The 26364-nt window shown below is 42.4% G+C and overlaps 2 protein-coding genes across 12 annotated transcripts in view; one reads left to right on the top strand and one right to left on the bottom strand.

Moving 5' to 3' along the window:
- The window catches only part of LUC7L3 (LUC7 like 3 pre-mRNA splicing factor), a 30515-nt gene extending 14730 nt beyond the window's left edge, over window positions 1-15785 (top strand). For 2 of the 11 annotated variants that reach the window (XM_030296929.1, XM_030296936.1), the window contains exons 4-11: window positions 780-924; window positions 1295-1369; window positions 2346-2450; window positions 4261-4422; window positions 4814-5097; window positions 6146-6306; window positions 9718-9858; window positions 9964-11930. In XM_030296929.1, coding sequence (XP_030152789.1) covers window positions 780-924; window positions 1295-1369; window positions 2346-2450; window positions 4261-4422; window positions 4814-5097; window positions 6146-6306; window positions 9718-9858; window positions 9964-10154 — 1264 coding nt within the window. In that variant the 3' untranslated portion in view covers window positions 10155-11930. The other 9 variants (XM_030296933.1, XM_030296931.1, XR_003964901.1 and 6 more) reach the window with 9 other exon arrangements.
- Window positions 15786-18720: 2935 nt separating this feature from the next.
- On the bottom strand, window positions 18721-23431 carry ANKRD40CL (ANKRD40 C-terminal like). Its single transcript, XM_030294597.1, is given in 3 exon segments — window positions 18721-18858; window positions 19902-20071; window positions 23398-23431. Coding segments are annotated over 3 exon segments (342 nt in total).
- Window positions 23432-26364: the final 2933 nt, after the last annotated feature.

Raw genomic sequence — 26364 nt, 5'->3', positions numbered from 1 at the left:
TACTAATAAACCCTGATCTTTTTTTTTAAGAGCCCTGATTTTTTTTTTAATATTTATTCTGAGAGAGAGAGAGAGAGAGAAGTTGTGTGTGCACATGAGGTGGGGAGGGGCAGAGAAAGAGGGAGAGAATCCCAAGCAGGCTCCATGCTCAGCACAGAGCCCAGGGCAGGGTTCTGTCTCATGATCCTGGAATCATGACCTGAGCTGAAATCAAGAGTGGGACGCTTAAACTACTGAGCCACCCAGGCGCCCCTTAAAATCCCTGATTTTATAAATGAGACTTATCCTGGGGCGAGGGTCACAGGTCCAGTATTGTGGTAGAGCTGGCGAAGCACCTAGATTTGCCTTATCTGTGCTCTTAACCAGACAAAATGCTAAGTACTACTTTCCTTTTACCAAGCTGAGGGACTAGAAATTTTCTTAAACACTTGATTTACCCTTCAGAGTAAATACAGCAGTGTATAAGATTAGTTAAGGGGTGCTTGGGTGGCTCGGTTGGGTGTCATGATCTCATGGCTCGTGAGTTCGACCCCTGCTGCGGGCTCTGTGCTGGCAGCTCAGAGCCTGGAGTCTGCTTCAGAGTCTGTGTGTGTGTGTGTGTGTGTGTGTGTGTGTGTGTGTCTGTCTCTCTCTCTCTCTCTCTCTCTCTCTGTCTCTGCCCCTCCCCACTCATGCTCTGTCTCTTCAAAAATAAACATTAACAAAAATAGTTAAGAGAATATGTGAGTTTTAATGGATAAAGATGTGGAAAGAAAGTAACGCTTGTTTATTCTTATCAGGTATGAGAAGAGTTCTCGTTTTATGAAAGTTGGCTATGAGAGAGATTTTTTGCGATACCTGCAGAGCTTACTTGCAGAAGTAGAACGTAGAATTAGACGAGGCCATGCTCGTTTGGCATTATCTCAAAACCAGCAGTCTTCTGGGGTGAGTATGAAATTAATTTGTTAGTCTTTGTAACATGTCCCTTTTCTCTGGAGACCCAGAGGCCTCTGTAGTATTGAAACTTGTGTTCAGGTTCATTAATTTGTGTTCTTTTAGAATGACATAAACTTAAAAGGCATTCATTTTTTTTCATTCTTTATTAGTAGTACTGATTTTGCTAATCATTAAGATTTTTCTTTTAATTATTAGTAACTGATAAAATATGTAATTGACTATTTCTTCAAATAGTAATTGAGTTATCCTTGTGATTCAGTATTTTAACGGATGAATGCAAGTGTTATGTATGGTATGTGAGAGCTTGAATATTCCTGTGTTTTACTTACTGATAATACATTTATTTTCTTTTCAATAGGCAGCTGGTCCAACAGGCAAAAATGAAGAAAAAATTCAGGTTCTAACAGATAAAATTGATGTACTCCTGCAGCAGGTAAGAATTGTATATGTGAATAACAGAAAATCCTTGGAATAGTCCTTAACCAAAGAAGATAAAGGGATGGCAAATACATACATGTAAAGATGCTCGAAGTCATTAGTCATTAGATAAATACAAATTAAAACCACAATGAGACACTTACTGTTCATTCTTCTGTTAGAATGGCTAAAGCTAAGACAACTGGCCATACCAAGTGTTAATGAAGATGTGGGCAAACTGGAACTATCATACACTGCTGGTTGGAGCTAAAAATGGTATAGCCACTTTGGAAAGAGGAGGTTTCTTAAAAAGTTAAGACGCGTCATGAGTCATTCCAGTCCTAGATATTGACCCAAGAGAAATGAAAGCATATGTTTACACAGGGTTGTATAATAGCAGCTTTGTTTGTAATTGGCAAAAACCCTTAAACTGGAAACTGCTCAAATGTCTATCAGTAGACAAATGGATAAATGCTGTGATGCATCCATGCAGTGGAATATGGCTCGGTAATAAAAATGAATGTAACAGTGGGTGAATCTTAAGATAATTAGGCTGAGTGAAAGAAGCCAGGCCAAAAAAAGGAATAAGAAGTACATAATTCCATTTACATAAAATCCTAAAAAATGCAAACTAGTCTGTAGTGACAGAAAACAGATCAGTGGCTGCCTGGGGAGGAGGTGCTACAAAGCAAATTTAGGGTGATGGATGTGTTCATTATGTAGATGATGGTGTTAGTTTCATGGTTGTCAAAACTTAACAGATTGTACACCTTAAAAATATGCAGTTTATTGCATGTCAAATACACTTTACTAATGCTGTAAAAAATCAAAAGGGTAAATTTAACCCAAAGAGGCTTCAATAAACAAAATTAGACAAAAGACCCAAAACAACCACTAAATGCTAATGAAACTTGGGAAAGAACAGAAAAATACTTAGGTAGTTTGGTTAGAAAGGAGTCTTGACTGCATTTTTTTTTTTAAATCCCTCTTAGATTGAAGAATTAGGATCTGAAGGAAAAGTAGAAGAAGCCCAGGGAATGATGAAATTAGTTGAACAGTTAAAAGAAGAGAGAGAGTTGCTTAGATCCACGACCTCGGTGAGTAGCAACCTCATTTTGATTTATCCAGGCTCTTCACTGTGAATTACTACGACCTGTTGCTACTTGAGAATCTTTGTAGACAATTTTCTAATGTCCTAAATCAGGAGTTTGCAAACTGTATCTTAAAAGGCCACACAGTAAATACTTCAGGTTTGCAGGCCAGATGATCCCTGGCAGCTACCAAGCTCGGCTTTTATTTTATGAAAGCGACTTTGGACAGTGTATAAACAAATTGACGTGGCTGTGTTCCAATAAAACTTTTATTTACAAAAACAAGCCTCTAGGTACTGGCATGCCAGCCCATGCCTTAGGACTACTCATTTGGGCCTGGGTTTTGCTTTCTTGTTCCGATAAATTACTGTGTGTGTGTGTGTGTGTGTGTGTGTGTGTGTGTGTGTGTGTGTGTGTGTGTTCTTATTTAATTTTGAGAGAGAGCAGGAGTTGGGGAGGGGCAGAGAGAGAGAGGGAGGCACAGAGTCTGAAGCAGGCTCCAAGCTCTGAGCTGTCAGCACGGAGCCCGACCTGGGGCACGAACCCACGAACTGCAAGATCATGACCTGAGCTGAAGTTGGACACTTAACTGACTAAGCCACCCAGGCATCCCTAATTACTCCATATATATTTACCTTAGCTCAAAATTAGTGTACTCAAAGTATCTTCTACTTTTTTATATTAGAGAATGTGATATACCTGTTTTGGGTGTCGATGGTAGAAAATAATTGGTCATTGGTTCCCATATATCGAATAGGATATGTACAGATTATGCTCAGTGAGTTCAGTTCCCTAAGCATTTTGGAAAATTTTTTTTTACATAGCTCTGTGCCTAGCATGGGCTTGAACTCATGGCCCCAAGGTCAAGGGTCGCATGCTCTGCTGCTGAGCCGATTAGGCGCCTCTTGAAAAAATACACATATATATTTCATTAAAATTTTTTTTAACATCATTCATTTTTGAGAAAGCCAGCATGAGTGGGGGAGGGGCAGAGAGAGAGGGAGACACAGAATCTGAAGTAGGCTCCAGGCTCCGAGCTGTTAGCACAGGGCCGTGAGATAAGGACCTGAGCTAATTCAGAATCTTAACCGACTGAGCCACCCAGGCGCCCCTATTTGTATTTTTTAAATGTTTGTTCATTTTGAGAGAGAGATTGGGAGCGGGGGAGGGAGGGAGGGAATCCCAAGCCCCATTGATGTGGGGCTTGATCCCATGGAACCGTAAGATCATGACCTGAGCCGAAATCAAGGGTTGGATGCTTAACCTGCTGAGCTCAGGAAACCCCCCCCCCCACCAAAATACTTTTTTTAGTTTATTTATTTAGAGAGGGTGCAAGTGAGGGAGGGGCAGAGAGAGAGAAGTGGGGCTCCTGCTCACCTGATGACGGAGCTCAAACTTAGGAACCATGAGATCATAACCTGAGCCAAAGTCAGATGCTTAACTGACTGAGCTACCCAGGAGCCCCCTTTAAAAATACTTTTAATATGGAGGCCACACCTTTAGCCTGTTGAACCTAAGAAAGGAATTCAGACTAAAATAGGTAGCTTTCTGAGAGGTAGTTAACCATTTTCAAGGTGGTGTGGGTAATTGACTAGTTACTGTTGAGGGACGGGGTCTCCACACTTCCTTAATGATAATGGAAAGTTGGTTGCTGTTGCCTTGTTCCCTGCTCTAAAAGTTGGCCAGTTGGTACTCAGTATTAATGGCTTTGGAGAAATGCACAAAATTAGAACTCTGTTCTAAATTTTAAGTATATATTTTGGATTTGTTTGTTCTCACTCAGATACTCTTTATAATAACTGATTTGTCATTTCAGACGATTGAAAGTTTTGCTGCCCAAGAAAAACAAATGGAAGTTTGTGAAGTGTGTGGAGCCTTTTTGATAGTCGGAGATGCCCAGTCCCGGGTAGATGACCATTTGATGGGAAAGCAGCACATGGGATATGCCAAAATTAAAGCTACTGTTGAAGAATTAAAAGTAAGCTTTCAAGCATGCACTTTAACCACAGCTAGTACTGTACTTCAGTGTGGCTAAAAATTGATCACATAGAGACATAAGCCTCTTGTGGATATTTTGTTGATGTGTATTATTTGAAACCATAATAATCCCTATAAAATTTTGCTATTAATGAATACTATCAAAGCATTTTAATTCCTTCACTCTTTCGTGCCAGGAATTTGGGAGAAAGCCTATCCCTGAGGACTTTGTCAAGTAACATTATCTTGCATACAAACATGGTGTCAGAATTTCTACATTTTCTTTTAGGATATCAGATTCCATAAGTTGATTTACACATGCTTTACACGTCAGCCCTTGTTTGACAGAGTCTTTAAGGGTGTTTATAAAAATTGAACTTGATTTCTTTTAGGAAAAGTTAAGAAAAAGAACTGAAGAACCTGATCGTGATGAGCGTTTAAAAAAGGAGAAGCAAGAACGGGAAGAAAGAGAAAAAGAACGGGAAAGAGAAAGAGAGGAAAGAGAAAGGAAAAGACGGAGAGAAGAGGAAGAAAGAGAGAAAGAAAGGGCTAGAGACAGAGAAAGAAGAAAACGAAGTCGTTCAAGAAGTCGGCATTCAAGCCGAACCTCAGACCGAAGATGCAGCAGGTCTCGGGACCACAAAAGATCACGAAGTAGAGAAAGAAGGCGAAGCAGGTACATAGAGCACACGAGACTGCCCAGCATAGAGCGAGTGTGCAATAAACAGTAGTGATTACTAATGTTATTTCCTTGGTCCTTGGGAAGCTCTCAAGTATTGTCAAAGACTAGAATAGATTATGAGAGTGGAGTCAGTTAGCCACTCCATCTTCAAGGCAACTTCTTTGCTATTTCACCTGTCAAAGGAGGTTTGATGTGCTCTTACTAGGAAGTCCGTGCAGCTGGATGGTCTCTTTGTTTCTCTTCTCATTGATTCTAAGAAGACATTTAAATTATAAGTTATTTTGGGTAAAATTATGTACATTTACTTTGGAGGACACCACGCTTAATACAAGAACTAAAGTGTTACCTAACTGGGGTGCCTGGGTGGTTTAGTCAGTTAAGTGCCCAACTCTTGATTTCAGTTTACAGCATGATCTTACAGTTTGTAAGTTTATGCTCCACGTCGGGCTTTGCACTGACATTGTGGAGCCTGTTTGGGATTCTCTCTCCCTCTAAAACAAAAATTAGGGGCCAGTGGGTGGCTCAGTTGGTTAAGCATCTGACTTTGGCTCAGGTCATGATGGCACGGCTCATGAGTTTGAGCCCTGTATTGGGCTCTGTGCTGACAGCTCAGCCTGGAGCCTACTTCAGATTCTGTGTCTCCCTCTTTCTCTGCCCCTCAACCACTCACACTCTGTCTTTCTCTCTCAAAAATAAAATAAAATAACATAAAAAGTTAAAAAGAAATAAAGTGTTATGTAACTGATTCTTTAAAAACACAAAAAATGAAATCGGTTTTATTGTTTTGGAGTTAACGATTGAAGAGGAGTCTTAAAGACCATGATAACTATCTTAGCACTATTTGAAAAGTTGAAGTTAGATTTTCAGTAACTTCTTAAGATTTCTACTGTACATATGTTTTAGTAGTGGATTCTATTCATTTGCCTTTTAAAGCTAAGTTTTGCTTAATCTTGTTAATTATTAAATAGTACATAATTTTTGCAAGGTTTTTCTCATTGTCATGTCAGCTGAAGTTGCTTTCCTTTTATTTCAAATTGTGAAGAAGCAGAGATCGACGAAGAAGCAGAAGCCATGATCGATCAGAAAGAAAACATAGATCTCGTAGTCGGGATCGAAGAAGATCAAAAAGCCGGGATCGAAAGTCCTATAAGCACAGGAGCAAAAGTCGGGACAGAGAACAAGATAGAAAATCCAAGGAGAAAGGTTAGTTTATGTGAGAATTTAATTCATTAATTAAAGATTTAATTCATTAATTAGATTATTTTAACACTCCTTTCTCTGCACTCACATTTCTTTGGAGATAGGCAGAGTTCCATTTCAAGCTATCTTCTTTTTTACTTAGAACCAACACCATTCAGTAGGAGGCAGGCATTATTTTCCCCTCCTGCTCTGACTTGTGACAGTGACAGTTGACCTGGTGTTTTCTTAGAACATGCCAAAACCACATCCTTCAGTTGTTAACCTGAGGTTTATCGTCTCAATTCTTCCAAGTATCGCGTTACTCTTCAGGATTATAAGGCTGTAGAATTTATTAGCTTGGTTATTGGCAACATTTTTTTTCTTTGCTGCGTGTTCCATAATATGTCTTGCAGAGTAAGTGTGCTATTTTGCATTGGTCCTCATGTGCAGCCTTCATTTACCTCCGTAATTAACTTCTAAGTTTGCAGAAGTTGAGTATCTTACGTACGTCTTCACTGTGTTTTCTATTGAAACAACACGCTCTTTCCTTTCTACCTTTCCCTTTGGTTTTCTGTGGCATTCTGGTGGCTGGAATGCACTGTCACTGCTCTGTTAATGGACTTTCTCATTTTGTCTTTGGCATGTTTTTACATGGATATTCTCATTGTTTAGCTTAGTCTTAACTGAAAGATCATTCTTTGAAAATCAGGGTCTCCCTTCTGTACTTTCTTTAGATCTTTTGAGCATCTTTCATTTTGTCTTGAATGGGCTGTTCCGCTTTGCATGGTTTTTAGGAATGAGAGCAAGGGCCTGTTTCTAATTTTCTTGGCTCTGCTTGTTCCATCCTGTCCTGCCTGTTGGTGTCCGTGTTAGATCACCCGACATACGTGCTGCTGTGTTTGAGTTTGTTAAACTGGACTTTTGTGTGATACTCGTTTCTTACTTTCTTTTATGGAACTATTCTATGGTTTTTGTTTTGTGTGTGGTTTTTTTTGTTGTGTTGGGTTTTTTTTGTTTTTTGGGCCAGACTCAGGTTTTTGTTAAACTGAGTTAGAGAAATGCCAGCACACAAACAGTGGACATATATTTTCGGTCTTACGCTTTCATTTTTCCTGAAATAAGTATCCCTTTTCTTTTAAAAATATTTACATATGTTATTTTTTCTACCACCTGGAGCAAATGTTAAATAGGAAACGACAGTTTTTTAAACTTGCTGTCACGAGCTTTATTATTTGTCATTTAAGTCCAGAAATTACTTCTGTGATTCAATAGGCAGTTGCTACAAAGGGTTATCAACTGATTTTACATTAGTTTAGAAAGTTTCACCCAGCCTTTTTTGCAAGACTTTGTAAATGTGTTTTTTGGGTGAGGGGTCCAGTCTCCAGAGCCAGATAATGGGCGTTAGAGATCAAATTAATCACTTCTCTTTGAGAACTAAAGCTCTTTGCTATATTCCCTTTGTGTCGCTTAAAATAGTTGGATTGATGCCCAGGGACAATAGCTAGCCTTCAGAACTGTCCGGGATCAGAAATGAGCAATAGATGCAACTGGCTTGCCTTCAAACAGACGTGTTTGTATAATTTCTGGATGGAGCAAAAAGATGTCCTGAATTGCATAGCTGTAATAGAATCTTAATTATAATGGTGACATCATAGAATTTAATAAAAACCTTTGCTTAAGTAGAATAAGCTACATTGTTTGGATTATGGACAGATTTTCACAGAGGAAGGAGGGAAGACTTGATTTGGAGAAAGTTCTGCATCAGGTCCACCTTGAAAGATTGGGAATGCATTATAGATTTGTCTTGAACTTGGGGATCTCTTTTAAAAGTGATATGATTTACTGGCTTTTGAAAATGCCATGTAGCCATTGAGGCACGCCTAGGTATACAGATGACCGAAGGCCTGAACTCTGAGCAGGAACAGCACTTGATAATGGCACATGAGTAAGCGGGAGGCCACTACTCCAGGTGCTGTGATTGGAAGTACTTGAACGCCACAGTGAAAAGTGGTTTCTTACACAGACCTATATTTCTTAACACCAACCAATTTAAGGTTCTCTCTTTGTCAGAGAGTTTCCTTCTTTAATCCATAGCCCTGAAATCCACCACACTTTGTGGATGTCCTTAGGACTATTAAGATCTACCATATCTACATAGGGCAGAAGATAAGATTATTGGACTGACTAGTCCTCTACGGGGCAACAAGACGACTCTTCCTCATTGAAGCTACCCGTGCACCGGAGAAGCCCATAAGGCACAAAGGGAGGACTTGCCCACAAGGTCAGTTAGAGCACACTGTACTGGCTCAGTTCTCCTGAGTCGACGGACAGACATGGAGCAAGTCCTGCCGTCAGCTACTTGGACATTGCTTCGTGTGCATTTTGCAAGTCTTATGGACTGAATCCGCTCCTTCACATAAGATCTTCAGTTCTTCCATTCTTTGAATGAGCGCCCCCTGCCACCACCATATTTTGTTTGCATTACCATCCCTCTCCTAGTTACTTGCTGTTGTGTCTTAACAACTTTGTCCAGAATCTGTAAAGGGTTGTGCTTCTCTTAAAACATCTTTCTGTCTTATGGACTACTCTGCTAGACCAGTTGTTCTTAACTTAGTTTTAAGGGGAAAAACAGTTTTTCCAGGAGGCTTGTAGTTTGTGTTAGCATTTTCTGTAGAAATCTTTTGTTAGGCAATACTTGGAACTAAAAAAGCTGGAATATTCTTGCTCCACATCCCACTTTCTACCCCTAGTCTGAGGTTTCACCATTACGAGGAAAACAGGAGAAAAAGTTGAGATTTACTTTTTTTGTTCTTCATTCGCAGCTGAGTTGAATTTTAATTTCTCCTTTTGGAAAAACAACTCTGAGGTGGCATCTATATTACTTTTCTTAGCAAAGCACTTTCTTAGCAAAGTTCAGTGCTTGGATTGAGATCTAAGGTCCACTTTCTTTCATTGGGCTTGTTCCTCTTAGGTGTTCAGATTGATACATATGTAAGTAGTCTGTTGCATTACCAAATCTACAGTTGGAGAAACAGGCCTATTAAATTAACTGTTTTTACTTTTTACCTTAGTAACTCACTCTGTGTGAACACAGTTCTTGTGTGCTACCGTTCATACCCTTCCCATTGCTTTTTGATGTTCCTCGCCCCAGATGAAATTTACTTACATCTTTGATCCTGCAGTGATTTGGAGTTGCCCGTACTTAGTAGATTCTCACCAGTTTGAGAGAATTTGCATACTCTTTTACCTTTTGCTCTCTAATTCCCCGTATGGTGCTCCCCGATTTTTATCCCTTTGATAGATTCGCCAAACTGTTACTTGCAGTCTGTGGGAAATAATTGTCTTTTCATCTCTCAATTGTTTCGCTTTTCAAAATGTCATATGTGTATTGTATTTTACTTTAAAATCCACGATCAATGTCTTCTTTTATGGCAGAAAAGAGGGGATCTGATGATAAAAAAAGTAGTGTGAAGTCCAGTAGTCGAGAAAAACAGAGTGAAGACACAAACACTGAATCAAAGGAAAGTGATACTAAGAATGAGGTCAATGGGACCAGTGAAGACATTAAATCTGAAGGTGACACTCAGTCCAATTAAAACTGATCTGATAAGACCTCAGATCAGACAGAGGTAAGTGTATTGTTTCTCACTTTGATTAGGGCTTTTTGTTACTGTTTGGCAGTGCAGCGTAAGTATGCACAGACGAAGACGGAGCTAAGCCGAGTAAGAAGACATACAAAAGCATCTTCTGAAGGAAAAGACAGTGTAGTCCTGCAAAACATTTTGAGGTACATTGTTTTGTCTCAGCTATTTTGTAGCAGACTCGTGCCCCCATTAGTGTGCCTCTTTGGAAATTACTGCCCACGTTTGTAATGTAGTCGCCATTGAAAAGTTAATTATCCTTTTTTTTAGGGATTTTGCTGTCATTTCTTTTTTTTTTCTTTTTTTTAATAAAAAGGTTGAACTGTTTTTTTTTCTTTTTGGTATTAAGTCCATCTTGTGTTGGTACATTGGCAGAGACATATGCTTTAACAACTTAAATATTTCTGAGGCACATGTTGGACTACTTTGTTTTAATTAAACTGCTAGTATTTCTTTGTCAAGGATGTTTCTAGTTTTTTGCTTTATTGCCTTGCATTCTAATGCAGTTTGTTCTGTAACTCGAGAGCCAGTAGCATTGGATTGATGGAAGTGTAGGGTTTATGAATTATTGCAGCTGACTACCATACCTCACACAGCGTTGGTGTTGTGAGCGGCCCATGAAAAGCCAAATTAAAAATCAAGGATTCAGTCAAACTAAGCAGGTACTCATGCCAGGTACTCCTTTCTCTACCCACATCCATGTTTGAATGCTATTGCCTGTGATCTTTACGCTTAACTGTTGTGTATCTTTTTTGTTCTTTACAAGACGCACAGAGGGGTTTTTTGTGTATTGCGTGAAAACTTATAAATCAAATGTTAACAGAATGGAATTTTTTTTCAACTGTATGTAGGGATGCAGTGGTGCCCAGAATTAGATATCTTTAAAGAATTTTAAATACAATAAACACTTCACATTATTCGCCTTGTTACACTCAATGCAATTCTCAAGTCTTTAAGAGGTATGTGTTTAATATTTCCTACGGTGTAGGAGAATCTGCAGGCAGCCATAGATCCCTAGGAATAGTCACTGGCTGAGACGTTTCAAGCAGCAGTGGATGGCAGAGGCAGACACCTTCAATCTGTGAAATACAAAGAGTTGATGAATCATGTAGAATGAATTTGGGTTTTTAAAGAACTATTAAAAGTTAGGTTTTATGAGTTCTGAAAACCTATAAACTATTCATTCTTTGGGCTAGTGGCTTGGGATAAAAGATTTCTACGGAAAGGGAGTACCAAGTAGTTGGTTTGTCAATGGCTTTCTTCTTCTAGGACAGCAGTGTAGTGTTACGTGTGTGAGCCATTCACGCATAGGCCAGCACACGCGGGCACAGGGCTTTAAGACCACGCTGATGCCTTGATAACTTACAAAGAATACAGACGTTCCGTGTCCATATGTTAAGTAGCAGTTAGTGACTGGGCCAACACTTAGTCATAAAAATTTGCCTTTTACATGTTGTCTAATTATCCTTTTTCCCCAACTTTTGCATTGTAGGACAACTGTTCGAAGATTTCTGGAAGAAACCTGAAAACGGCATAACATGAAGATCGACATTAAAATGAGGTGAAAGAAAACTATAGTGGCATAGAAAAGTAGAAAGCTCAGTTAGTTGTTCTGTTTTGTTTTGTTTTTTTATTAAAAATTAATTCAGGACTGACGTGACCTACCAGATTTCAGAACACGTGTTAATAGCATATATATGCCACTGAAAACTTAGGTCCTGTATCATATTGTTTTCTTTAAGACTTTTTAAGAAATATTACCTAAACATGTGGCTTGCTCAGTGTTTAATTGCAAGTTTTCATTCTTGGACTTTGAAAACAGGATTAAACGTTAGTATTTGTGTGAATCAGATTAAGTGGGATTCCATTTTTACAACTCTGCTCTATCTAGCCTTTGGATTTAGAAGTGAAAATAAAGTATCTCTGACTTTCTGTTACAAATTTGATTGTCTCTGTCATTGAAAAGTTTTAGTATTAATCTTTTCTAATAAAGCTATTGACTCTGAACTAGTCCCCTGTTTTAAATATGAGGTGCACTGTTACTAGAAGTGTTGGTGTACAGTTTTATCTGATTGTTCTGTTAAAGACTAATTTTTATAGAATTTCTGCAGTTTAAATGTTTTAAATAATGGTGCTTCAATTTTGGGTGGTTATGAATAAATTTGAATTTTGCTTTTAATAGCAAAGATGTACAGTGAACTAGAATATATTTTTACATCCCTGAGAGATTCCTTTAGTAGTAGAAAATTCAAAATAGCCTTCTGATGAACACTATCTTCTTCTAGCTATGAAATAATGATGTAGAAGACTATTCAAGAACTTTTAACTAGCTTTGGTCTTTGTTTTAAATCCTGTGTCAAGATTTCTTTTAACCTGGTCTTGTCAGATTACAGATGTATTCAGTTCTGTGTATGGGGTGTGTAGTACACATAATAAGGATTTATTCTTAAAAACCGAGGCTTAAGCAGGTGGTCCCCCCACCCCAGCTGATTCGGCAGCATGTTTCTATCTATAGCCAGCTTTGTCAACTGTGTAAAAGTATTACCGGCTACGTATATCATAGCAGTTTTTTTGTGATTTATAATTTTCAAATATTGTTGTCAGTTTATAAGGTAGAGAAACCGGGTAACTGGGTTAGATGACGTACGCAAAGTCACGTGGCTCCATGTTGGCGGAGAGCTAGCTCATGGAACCTAGCCTCCGCCTTTTGGTCTGGTGCCTCACTGTTCTGCCACTGTATTCGTTCTGATAGGCTTAGTGAAGTATCACAGAGTTTCCTAAAATACCCTCCACCAAGCTTTGGGAAATGATGAAGCTACCACTTCAGAGGTGCTTTGTGTGAGATCATGCCAGGGGCACAGAGCACTCCTGGCTCACTAGCTGATTTTGGAGGTACAGCAGCAGGCGAATGGGTTGGATATCTCTGACTTTGTCAGGATTAAGATAAGATGTGAAGCCGTCTGATACAAAGTCAGCCCCTCCCAGGCACTGTTGGTGGAGTTGGACAAGGTTGCGATCGTGAGAGCGAAGGACTTTGGAGTGCTAGTTCATCATATTCTGTTGCTCCGTCTCTGGAAAAACCATCCCGAAAAACCGAAAACAGTTTACTAAAGTATTAAGCTGCTAAAATTATTAAGGGATTTAAAATGCCAGACTTGTTCTTGCCTCTTTTAGAATCCATAGCTAAATTACTTTAATGAGGTACATACAGTAAATGAGTTCATGAAAAGTCTTCATCATCTTCATGATTCCATGGACACTTAGATGTGTTGATCACGATGGGAGTTACGTAGGATTTGAGGGAGAGGCCTGGCCCCTTAAGGTGTCCATGACTAAGGTCTGGTTTTAGTTGGAGATTTAGAAGTTGGGTTGCCCTCAACACCCAAATTTATCAGGCTCAAGAGGAAACTATTCTTGCTTAAATTCATAATCAAATATAGAGGCTGTGTGCTAATTGAATTTACTGTAAGAAATACACGTTTCTGCCTTTAGGGCTAAACAGTTGTCAGTTGGTCAGTGTGTATCTTCTCTGTGAAGAGCCTTTAAGGGGAGCCAGATTTTACTACTCAGAAGATTACTTGATAAGATTGGACTTGGATGAGAGCAATCAGGGTTTTTTAACTTTTCATTTTGGAAAACTTAAGACCTACATAAAAGTAGAACAGTACAATCAGCCTTTATTAAAACTCACCACTAGTAAGACTCAGTGGCCAGTCTTAATTTTATATGTTCGTGCATGTGTGTATGTATCCCCTGCCTCCTATTACTTTCAGGCAAGTGTCAGACACACCATTTAATCTGTAAATAGTTCAGCATGTATTTCTAAAAGTTAAGAAACAAGTTCATTAATGAAAATAAACTGGATGAACTTTTAATTGGCCGGAGTCCTCAACTGTAGAACTGGTCTGGTAGCTTACTTTCCGCTGTGTGTCTCGAAGGGACCATGTAATGAGTCTGCTGTTCGATGTAGAAAGACTGTGCGTCACCTCCCTTTTTGTTACATTTTTTCTTCAGATCACAAGATGTTTACAGTTGACCCTGGAACAATGTGGGGAGATCAGGCATGCCAACCACCCCCACCCCCACCTCCTGTGTGGTCAAATCCACATACATACTTGACTCCCCCAGAACTGCCAAAAGCCTGTTGACCAGAGCCTTACCTCCAACATAGTTGATGAACACACATTTTGTATGCGTATTATATATTGTGTGCTTACAATAAAGTAAGCTCAAGGAACAGTGTTGAGAAAATCATAGGAGACCATGCATTTACCATGCTGTAAAAAAAATCCCTGTATAAGTGGACCCATGCAGTTCAAATTCGTGTTGTTCAAGGGTCAGCTGTATTTTTCATTTTGGATTAAAACCTATTTCTTGCCTTCTTGAGGTTGTAATAAACTAGTCCTATTTCGGCTTCAGTGTTTATCTCCTCTCCTTATACCGTCACACCTGCAGGCAGTCTGTCTACTTTTTCCATATATAGTTAGTGTCACAGAGGACACCTCATACATACAGGTTGTCAGCCACCTTCTGATTAAAGTTTCTAGAGATGTTGCAATGGAACAACTTAGGGTGGGAGTTTTTTGAGCTTGTGTCGGTTCCATGCTTCTAAAAATGCATTTTAGATGGGCTGTGTGAATATTTTTAAACATTATTCTAAAGTGCATGAAACAAAAGAAAAACACTTGAGAATTGTGTATTTTCTGTAGGATGGAACTTTGTTTAGGGCCGATTTTCGGGTTTGAGTTCAGACTGATTTTTTAGTTGTTTATGAAAGAACCCCAGGTGACTACTTTTTAAAAATTTTGTATCACAATTGTAATGCTTGTACATGGTTCAAAAAACAACATTAGAAGTGTTAGGTGATCTCTCTCCCCTTCTCCTGTCCTCCTGTTCCTTTTCAGGAACTGTTAAACAGTTACTCTTGCTGGAGGGAGGTGGGGGATGTAAGCATATATGTATAGACCTTTTTTTATATATGAAAGTACACCATATGTTTTGAATCTTGCTGTTTTCACTCGTATATTTAGAAACATTGGAGATCTAGGAGACCACCCTTTTACGTTTTAAACATGTAGTTTTTCAAAGTACATTTCAAGTAAACCAAAGCAGAGACGTAAATGTGCTTTTCATTGTTGTATCAGATTTTTTAATTTCCTACTTTAAAAATGCAGTTTGAGAGTCCTTGATCTATTTCTTCCCCTCAGCCATCCCAAGTAGCTCAGTTGTCAACAGATTTAAGAATGTTTTAACAGCTTTGGGAAATAGTTTGGCATAAGGGTCCGTGCCCTAACTTCTCTTGTGGCTATTCCACTCCTAGATACATACCCTAGAGAAACTCTTACACATGTGTGTCAGGACATGGATGTGAAAATGTCATAACAGCATTGTTTGTAATAGGAAGAAAAGGAAAACCAAAACAAACTGGGAAGACCCCATATGTCCTTCCGTCCACTGGATAAATACCGTGGCGTATTCCTACCAATTCTGTGGGATTACACAGAAGTCCAGCTGAACTACAGCTACACGTGTGAACACAGATGAATCTCAGTGGTCGGAAAACAAGTTACAGAAGACTACATCCGCCACAGTTCCACTTCTGTGAAGGTCAAAACCGAGCGGTTAAATTAAATCTGTGGTAAATGAAAGAAAAGCAAGGAAATGATTAACATGAAATTCATTGTTACCTATTGCGACGATGGAGGGAGACGAGACCACGGAGGGCAAGGAGCAGCCTTCAGAGGAACTGCTGACAGTGCTCTGTTGCGAGAGCTGGGTGGGTGGTTTCTTTTTTAAACTGTATGTTTATGTGCTTTTTGTATGTATGATATTTCTTAATAAAATTTAAATTTAAAGAAAGAATGGGAAAAGGTCTTGGTGTAGGTAGCGACTAATAAAACATAATAAAAGCACACTGTATGTAATGAAGTTTACCCTCGTTTAATGACTGGCAGATGTAAAAGGTACAGTTTCTTGAGCACCAAATTTAGGGTCTTAATTGTAGTCCTTTAAAAAGCTAGAAGCAGAGCCTAAGTGTATGTTTTCTCTGCGATCACTTATTTTTATCTTTCCATAATTTTCTTTTGGGTGTCAGCCAGGGAGCTGCTACTTTTGTAGCTGTGCATTTCTTACACATTCATGCCCTTCCAGAAAGGGAACTTGTTGGGTGAAAAGAGCCATACTCCTGGCTTGTGGTCAGCACATCCTTCCCCTCTTCAAGCTAGATTGTCGAATCAGAGGGGCTACTCCATTTCGGCCTTGTTCTACTCTTGGTAGGAGTCCCATGAAATGTTAGATGTTCGCTCTTCAAAAGGGAAGTAGTTGAAAGTAGGAATGTACCTGCAGGTACATGAAATTCACCTGTGCCAGCAGTGGACTTCTTACCCCCAACCATGGTCCCCAGGTGAGCCTTTAATCCCCTAGTGGGAGCTTAGGGCTTAGCCCTGAGTTTCTTCTGTGCATCCCTGAGTCCTAGTGCATCGGGTGCTGTTTTGACACCGTGGAAAGGTCTGTGAGCAAAATAGGAACACCACCTTCTCTGGGTGGAGGCTGTCAGGCCCTGTGAGCTGTGCAGGAAGGATTTCTGCGCTGAGGGGTAGAAGGGAGGTACAGCTGATTTACCAGTCACCTCATTGTAAATGAATGTAGGTTGTGAACGACTAAGAATTCTAGATCATTCTGCCTTGTTTTAACCTAAATGTGTTCTGGAACTTTTTAAGATAGCATCCTAGTATCGGATTCATTTCAACAACTTAAAAATCTTCAAATGACATCAAGTTGGCGTAAAAGTTGGTGGAATTGTAGCTTCCTCAGAAATTCGTTTTTGCAATCTCTGCACGAATATAAATTATAATGAAAATTGCTCTTGAAGCTTCAAATGTTTATTCTCAATCTTCATCCTTAAGGCTATTCGTGTTTGTTACAGGAAGTCAGTTTTTATAATGTTTGGTGCAAACTGTTGATTGGAATGGATATTGAATTTGCTCAACAACCTGGTGATAATTCAGTTGCTGCCCTTGTTGAATTACTGTAACCATGAGGCATCCTGTAGGTTCTGCTGTTAACGTAGTGTAAGCTTTCCTCCTGACTGGCATTTTGTAATCGAATTCTACCATATTCACCTAAAAACAAATGAAAGTCTCAGTTTCCCACAAAGGGTGATTTGGGACCATTAACAGCCTAATCTGGAGCTCCTGCCCAAATTTTCCGTATTTTTTTAAAGTTTATTTTGTGAGAGCTTGCATGCGTGCACGAGCAAGCTGGGAAGGGGCAGAGAGAGGGAGAGAATCCCAAGCAGGTTCTGCACTGTCAGTGGGGAGTCTGACACACAGGGCTCGGACGGGAGGTGATTGCCTTGAGCCGAGATCAAAAGACACTTAACTCACTGAGCCACCCAGGCACCCCACAGATTTTCCTTATTATTCAAAATAAATTGAGAATACCTGAGGGAGGTGGCACTTGGGGATGGACCCCTTGTCATCCTCCAGAATCCTGTGGCACTAGAACAGTGCTACGTGAAATTGGCCCACATTAGGGGCTGTGTGGTCTTTCAAAAAGACCTGTGACTTCTTCCCAGCTGAGATGCTCCCACCAAAGAGATCCATGGGTACTAAGCAAATTGCAGATTCAGGCCTCGTATACTCGTCTCATTTCTCTGAATGGAATGGTACATCTGTACCCACGTGGTTTAATAAGACTGCTCTTTGGACAGTTGGGTGTCTAGTGTGTGCCCCCCACCCTCCATCAGCCCTGAAGTATTGAGAATTTGGGAGATGAGGCCAATTTCATGTGCTGGGGAAGACAAGACCTGGTGCTTGCCCAGAAGGAGCTATGGTATTGTATAGCTCAGTTCCATGGGGATTAGTGGCGACTTTGTAGCCCAGGAGTAACCGCTGAGAAAAGAAGTGACCATGTACAGTGTGTTAACGTGGGTAAATGGGGTCAAACAGCACCCGAGTGCTTCCAAAGTACTGGTGGTTCTCAACTAGGAGTTTGGGAGGGTTGACCCAGAAGGATTCTAGATAGTGTGGTGGAAGGAGCTCAGCGTGGGATGGGATGACAGCCTATCTTGGAGCTAGTTGTCGGTAAGGGTGCCTGCCAACTTTGTTCTTTCCATCTGTTTAGTAAGAGTTCATGGCCGTGGGCTGTGCCTTGGCTGTTCTACAAGTTGTATGTTAAAAGTGGCCCCAAAGGTAGTTACTCAAGTCCTGCCATTTTATAGGCAAGTTTAAAAGTGTAAGTAGGAAATGATGGTATGACATGCTTTTAAAGATGGAGCATCAAGGGGGGTGGTGGCGCCGGACAGGCTCGCTCTGGAGCATGTGACTCTTCATTTTGGGGTTAGGAGTTCAACCTCCATGTTGGGTGTAGAGATTATTTAAAGATTAAACAACAACAGCAACAACACTGGTTGGACCAGTGTGCCAAGGGGGTCTTGGCTTTTCCAGGTCTATCAGCTTACCCTCCCCCCAACCCTTTTGTAGTGAACATGAACATGAACATGACCCTGGCCGTTTGTCCTGACTGAACCTCAGTAGTACATACCTATGCCTGATCAGGATTGACCTACAACTCTACAAAATAAACTTGTGTTTATAGGTACCATACTGCACAATTTTTTAATAGCTCTATTTGTCAGAGCACTTTGAAATTTTATCCCGGTCCAGAGAAGTTCAAGACAAGGGAACGATTTTCCAAAGTACCCACATGAAGTTAGCAAACCAGTACATGCACCCCAGACTGCATTGTTTATAAAACATTGACTCGAGTCGTTCATTTCTGGGATTTTCTGGGATTTTCAGGTTTGCAGCGTGGCTGTTGTTAAGCAGGGCTTCTCTGTCAGGGATGGTGCATGTGCTACCAATTCAGAGCTTCCATTTTTCATTGAAACGAGTTTTATTTCCTGGAAGTCCTGTAGTCTTAAAATGTCTTTGTCCTTAATATGCAAAAGAGATTTTTACAGTTTATAAATAGCATGTCAAATTATTAAGATGAAAAAGTCTTGATGGCCAGCGTCTTGGGTTCTTGTCTAAACTCAGGCTGTTTCTGTTTGGTTTCTCAGTCTATTCATGGTAAACTCAGCAGTTCAGAAGGTTTTTTTTCCTTTCTTTGGTCTCTGTTGTAGGTTTCTAATAGGACTATAGTCTCAAATTGATATTGCTGAAGAGAAAACTTCAGGCCAGGGCATTAAAAAAAAATCCAGAAAATATGATCTTCCTGCCAATTCTTTATACCGTTAGCCGAGACACCAGTGAGTACTGTTAAAGGTATTTTTAAAGCTTTAAAAAAAATAATGCCCAGAGAAGTGAGATTTTTCTTCTGAAATAAAGAATTGAGACCTGTGTTTTGAATCTGATAAATCTATAAAAGTGCAAAACTATTTTGTGTCGTGAGATTACAAAGGCCGACTGTTGCTAAGCAGGTAAGGGTGAGTTAGTATTTTCCTTGCCAGGGATCATGTTACTTACTGTTAACCGGCCAGGTTTGCAGAGGTAGAAGGGGCCATATGCTTTGAACTGAGTCTTAAATATGGGCACTAAGTTATCATTCAGGCCGTTTTAAAGGGTTTATGAATTTAGGGGGGCGCCTGGGTGGCTCGGTCGGTTAAGCGTCCGACTTCGGCTCAGGTCATGATCTCACGGTCCGTGAGTTTGAGCCCCACGTCAGGCTCTGTGCTGACAGAGCCTGGAGCCTGTTTCAGATTCTGTGTCTCCCTCTCTCTCTGCCCCTCCCCTGTTCATGCTCTGTCTCTCTCTGTCTCAAAAAAATAAATAAATGTTAAATTTTTTTTTAAAGGGTTTATGAATTTAGGGGTGTAAGTCTGTAAAAAGGACCAGATTGAAAATGACCTAGCTCCTGTGTTTGGCTATCCTGTAGCCAGAATTTCCAGTGTCTTGTTTTCACATTAGGAATGCAGAAGGTAAATGATTAGATTCACAGAACATTAATTTTGCCCACTTAGAACCTTGGAAACCCCACCTTTCTGAGCAGCGTGTTTGGTGGCCTGATCTTCACTTGCTCTGGCTTAACCCCTCATTCACAGCAACTCACTTTTAGTAGATTTTGAGAACTCAGCTCTCCTCTGTTCAGTTCAACTTCAGTGAAGTCATTTTCTTTGGGCCTCTGAATTCTGACTTTAAGCACCAGCTCTAGATCACCCCCAAATTCATTTGTAAAAGAAACAATACCTAATTTAAAGCCTTTCAGTTGACATCGTTGGTGATTATAGCATAGGTAATCCCAAGAAAATAATGAATAGACACGGAGCTTTTATTGGTGTATATAAACTTGAAGTTATCTGAGGCTTTTCTTGGGATGCTGGGCAAGCTCTGGGGTGTATGCCCCATTATACCCCCCAACAAGCTTGCAGTTTGAAGCCTGGCTAGGATTTAAAATATGCAATGAATATTTAAATGTGTCACCCTTGAGCAATCCACGGTGGGTGTTTGAACTTGCTGGTTATTTGGAAAGCTTGAAGGAAATGTTTAGCCCTGGGGTTCTGTATCCTTCAGAAGCCGTTGTGCCGAGGTGCAAATCATCCTGTGTGACTCCTACTGTACCCCCCTCCCCAGGACTTCAGGGTGACAGGCCTTGAGGTAGTTCTACCGCCATCTTTTTTGGAGACTGTGGTTTGGAGTCTCCAAACTTCGCTGTCCTTAAGAAGGAGTAGTTGACCGAAGGTGGAAGGACCCAAATGGAGTTTGGCTTTGCATCATGGTCTAGGAGCTGAGTCCTCACCTAGACAGGGGTCCTCAGGTGTGGCATCACCTGGGTCAGTTGGCATCTGGACTGGAGCCTTGTTCCTATTCACCTGGGAAAGAACTAGAAAGCGTTGAACAGCAGCACCTCCGTGTTTGGTGCTCTGCCAGATCTGCCAGTTGAACAGGGACAATGATGCCCCCTCTCCACTCCTGCTCCGCAGTTCCGCCTCCTCCTTGACCGAGAAGCCAAGTCATGAGAAGGGCAGTAATTATGTTGAGAGTTGAAGAGCAATTTTCCTTAATCACGGCCCAAATCATGAAGAGGCGCCGAGACGCTATTTTTAAGTGGTATGTAATCTGGGGAAGAAAGACAATCTGGGTGCTCAACTCGAGCTCCTACTTAAATATTTTCGGCACTGAGTGCTTCGTGTCCCCGGTTCTCCAGCAGAGCTCGACAGCTAGAAGAGTCCCTTTCTCGAGCATTTTCTCAACCAGAGGGAAGGGAAAGGAATGAATGTTCCTTTCCAGGTGCCAAGGCCTTTCCCATTCTTAACGGTGTCCGTCCTGCACGTGGAGAGTCTGCACCATGCACGGTGCCCCACCCTGGGGAGATGATTAGAACCACCGCCACAGAACCCCGGAGTGGTCTCTGCCCTAGAGTTTACAGACGAGCAGGAGAGAGAGAGAGGGAGAGGTAAATCAGGTGACCTCAGGTAAAGGTGAAATGTCAGTTGTGAGGGCCAGGTACACAGCACGGAAGCACGGAAAGGGGTCAAGGAAGGTCTCCCTGAAGGCAAGGCCTTCGAGCTGACATCTGAGGGATGAGTAGGCTTAACCAGATCCAGAGGGAAGAAGGGCCTTCCAGGGCTGGGAACAGCAGAAGGAACCTGTGTGGATGGAGTGGCGTTTTTGAGGAAAGACAGGCAATCCAACATGGCCACCGGGCAGAGCTCGTGGGGGACAGTGGCCGGGTTGGGGGAGCCTGTGCCGTCCAACTCGGGAGCCGTGAGTCCTGTGAAATGAGATACGCTTATTTCATAAAAATACATAAAATAGGGGCGCCTGGGTGGCTCAGTCAGTTAAGCATCTGACTCTTGGCTTCCGCTCAGGTCACAATCTCATCACAGTTGGTGAGTTCGAGCCCCGCATTGGGCTCTGCACTGACAGCTTTGGAGCCTGCTTGGGATTCTCTGTCTCCTCTCTCTGCCCCTCCCCTGTTCTCTCTCTCTCTCTCTCTCTCAAAAATAAATACATAAACATTAAAAAACTAAAATACAACTTCAAAGACAGGAAAAGTGAAATATTTACTTTTCAATATTGGTTCTACGTTGAAATGATAATTTTGATATGCTGAGTGAAGTAAATATATTAAAATTAATTTCACCTGTCTTTACTTTTTTAAATGTGGCTGCTAGGAAATTTCTAATTACATGCATGGTTTACATCATATTTTTACTGGACAGCACTGGTCTAGGTGAAAGATTTTGGTTTTTGTTCTAGAACAACACCCAGCCATTAGATAGTTCTCAGCCCAAGGTTGTCCTAATCAGATTTGCATTTTGTTGGGGGGGGGGTAGGAAACAAGACTCACTGTCCTCAAAAGAATCCTGTGGGGTGTTGACATCATTCCCATTTTCAGACGAGACATTTGAGGCCAACGGGTGAAGTAACTTGCTTCAGTTTGCTCCATGAGGAAATGGCAGGACCCGGACGTGAACAGGGCCAGCCCCATCGGCAGAGCCCAGAGCGAATGGAAGATCCGCAAAACGGCTTCCCCAAAGCGGCACCCCCTACCAGATGGGCGACCCCCAAGCAATTGCGATGCCGCCCCCCCCCCCCCCCGCCTGCACGCATCTGTACCTGGATGGGGGTGGGCGAGAGGTTCCCGTCTCTTGCCTGCCTGTGGCCCTCAGAACATGCCCCTGCCTTGTCTGCCTCAACTCCCAACTCTTGCTGGAATCCCTGCCAGGGGCCGAAGATGACAACAGAACCAGGACTCTGGTGGAGGTTATGCGGTGGGAGGGTGGGGGGGAAGGAGTGGGACCTCACACCCCCGGGAGCCAAGGCTCCGAGCTCCCAACCCCCCAGCACATGCTCCACTGTCTCAGCTGACTTCACTTACCAGACGGACTGCAAGATAAAATTATTTCAAATGTCAAGCCAGTGACCACAGAGCATTGCATCCCAAGCGTGGGGCCCTGCACGGCTGCTGGGATCACAGGCCCAAGAAGCCAGACTTGCTTTGGACTCAAAAAGTATTCTTTCCACACGGCCCAGGGCCTCCCAACCTCTCCCAGGACAGCGGGATCTGTAGTCTTGTCTTTGCCCTGCACTCTGAGCCGCGGAGCCAGCCCCTCTCTCGGGAAGCCCCTCAGCGCTGGCGAGCCTGTCCGATTAAGAGACCCTGGACCGGGTCTCTCGAGGAGGTCAGAAAGCATGCCCTTCGAAGGCACACAGATTTGGGTCTGAAGTTTTCCTCTGACGCAGCAGCAGTGGCTCATGAGACAAGTTACTTCACCTCTCCGAACTTTAGTTTTCTGATGGGATTCGTAATCTCTGCCTTTGAGAAGTTGCAAGGACCAAGGAAGAAGTGAGCGTCAGCGATTGCTGGCTGCTATTACCCTTCGTCACAGCTATGGAAGCTTGCCTCCCCCTGCAAGGACCCTTGGTCTGCTTCCTTCGCTCCCGGCTTCACCAGTGGCAGAGCTGGCGAGGGCCACCGGCCCCTCCCAGATCCCTGAGGACTCCATGGGAAACAGGTCTTCTAGACTCACCTGCCAGCTTCTTCGTGTCCCACGATTGGGACATTTGGCCACGATTCATCAGATCAGTGTCCCCTCTGGCATGTGTGCACGAGCTCGCAACCACATAAGCACCTCCAAAAGCCCCAGTGCGTCCGTCTGCAGGGCAACAAGTGTGTTGTGTCGCTGGCCTGGTGAGATGGGGCAGGGGGTTGCCATGTTATAGATGGGCCAAGTAAGACTCAGCGGTGTCGTAAGACTTGCACGGAATGATGTGAGTGAAGTTCGAGGCTCCCTCCTCCCTCAGGCTGTGTCCATCGGGTAACACCCGTAGGCTAATAGTGCTCGCCCAAGGGAATGCGCCCCTGGAAGGCTCGGCCCCCAGCCCCCAGCCAGACCCAGGCAGCGTTAGCCTTTCCTCTCTGGAAAAGGTTAGCAGCTACTACATCAGGGGTAAGAAAAGCCAAACACTTAGGTTCTTGGATCGAACAGGCTTCTCGTCCTCCCCTGTTCCCTCCCCCATTTCGCCTCCCATCCTGTGAGGGAGGGAGACCAATCACGGCCCAAACCCCAATGGGACACTCAAGAAAGCGGGAAGACCCCAGCCCACAGCTGGGAGACTCTGCCGTCGACCATGATCCCAGATCTCTTGATTTCAAACATTAAACTGGAGGAGGCAAGGACCGGAGCAGGACGTTCGATGAAGGGTGGGTGGGGCTAGGCCAAGTCCCAGAGAGGGCTGCTGCCTCAAAGGGCTGCTGAGGATAGGAGCCCACAGGTCCGGGAACGACTCTCACATTTCATTTAACTCTCCAGGGACAGGGCATCAGAAGGCCGGAGGAAGCCAAGGAGATCATAGCTCACAGGTTCTCATCACTCAGGAAGCCTTAAAAACAGTGGGTGCCTGGGTCCCACCCTCTGAAGGGTCCTACATCGTTGGTCTGGGGTGCCGTCTGGGCCCTGGAATATTTAAGAGGTCCCCAGCTGATTTTAATGTGTGGCCCCAGTTGAGAACTGCCGATTTGGTCAAACTGCTTAAGGGGCAGATGAGGGTAACGGAGACCCGAGGAAGTGCTCACTGATGGTCGCCTGGGCTGCCAGGCACAGGCCTGGGGCCAGCTCCGGGCTGCAGGGTCGCCAGCCCGACGCTGCCTCCCCTCGGCATGCGGTGGTGCCCTTTCTGCCAGGACTGGAGGAAGGTGGGGCTCCAGCAGAGAAGGAAGCAGCCTGAGAATGGGGAAGAGAATGCACTTTGGCCAGTCTGGCCACCAGGGTGTGGTCAACCATAAAAAGAACCCTTCTTCGCCTCGGTCACCTGAGTGGGCGGGGGGCCTAGAGATGAGGAGGGGCTGGAGATAAAAAGGCTTGGACTGAGGGGGAACCTCCATCCATTTCCATTCACAGCTCTGTCCATTCACTCACGAGCTACCCATTCACGGATCCCTTCATTCACATATTCACGCAACAAGGCTCGCTTTTTCTTCTCATTTTCGGAGCTCTCTTTTTGGGTCCCTTTTAATGTATTTAACTTGTTTTCAATCAGAATATTACATGCTCTGGTTTCAACCGTCTAATGTTGCTCAAAATCAGGGCCATTAGCTAGGAAGAAGGCAAAGTGCCTGGTGGGGAGGGAGTCGCACAGGCCTTGGTGTGGGTCTTTTTCATTCATCATGCTGGGCACTCCGTGGCCCCTTTTATTTATGTCTTAGCTTTAGGGGTGCCTGGGTGGTTCAGTCGGTTAGGCGTCCAACCTTCGGCTCAGGTCATGATCTCACGGTTCGTGAGTTCGAGCCCCGCGTCGGGCTCTGTGCTAATAGCTCAGAGCCTGGACCCTGCCTGGGATTCTGTGTCTCCCTCTTTCTGCCCCTCCCCCTCTTGCCCTCGGTCTCTCTCAAAAATAAATAAAACGTTAAAAAAATGTATTTAAGGGGCACTTGTACCCCAATGTTTATAGCAGCACTTTCAACAATAGCCCAATTATGGAAAGAGCCTAAATGTCCATCAACTGACGAATGGATAAAGAAATTGTGGTTTATATACACAATAAAATATTATGTGGCAATGAGAATGAAATATGGCCTTTTGTAGCAACGTGGATGGAACTGGAGAGTGTGATGCTAAGTGAAGTTAAGTCATACAGAGAAAGACAGATACCATATGTTTTCACTCTTATGTGGATCCTCAGAAACTTAACAGAAGTCCATGGGGGAGGGGAAGAAAAAAAAAAAGAGGTTACAGAGGGAGAGAGCCAAAGCATAAGAGACTCTTAAAAACTGAGAACAAACAGGGTTGATGGGGGGTGGGAGGGAAGGGAGGGTGGGTGATGGGTATAGAGGAGGGCACCTTTTGGGATGTGCACTGGGTGTTGTATGGAAACCAATTGGGCAATAAATTTCATATTAAAAACATTTTTAAATGTATTTATGTATTTTGTGTGTGTGTGGGGCGTAGCTTTTTATTTTTACAGTTTCAAACTTACGTAAAAGTTGCAAGAATTTATACCCTTTACCCATGGTTCACATTTTGCCACATTTGCTTTAAATTTTTTCTAAATATGTATATATATGTATGTGTGTATATATACACATTTCCCCCCCCCCCAACCATGTGAGAGTAAGTTGTAGACCTCATGTTCCTTTCTGCCCAAAGACATCAGGGTGTCTTTCCTAATATGAAGGCTATTCTCTTCCATGGCAGGATACAAGGATCAAACTCAGGAAATCTAACATCGATATAATGTCATTACCTAAACCTTGGTCCATACTCAAATTTTATCAATTAACCCACAATATCTTTTTTTGCTTTTTTTTTTTTTTTTTTTCTTCCTGGTGCAGGATTCAATTCAGGATCATGCACCGCATTTAACAGTCAAGTCTCATAAATTTCTTTAATCTGGACTAGTTCTTCAGCCTTTGTTTTTCATGACATTGACATTTTTGAAGGATCCAAGCCAACAGTTTTGTCATTCTTCCCTCAGTTGGCTTTGTCTGACATTTCCTC

This window comes from Lynx canadensis, chromosome E1 (assembly GCF_007474595.2).
Source record: "Lynx canadensis isolate LIC74 chromosome E1, mLynCan4.pri.v2, whole genome shotgun sequence".
Taxonomy (NCBI): Eukaryota; Metazoa; Chordata; class Mammalia; order Carnivora; family Felidae; genus Lynx; species Lynx canadensis.
This window is presented reverse-complemented; position numbering and strand designations above follow the sequence as displayed.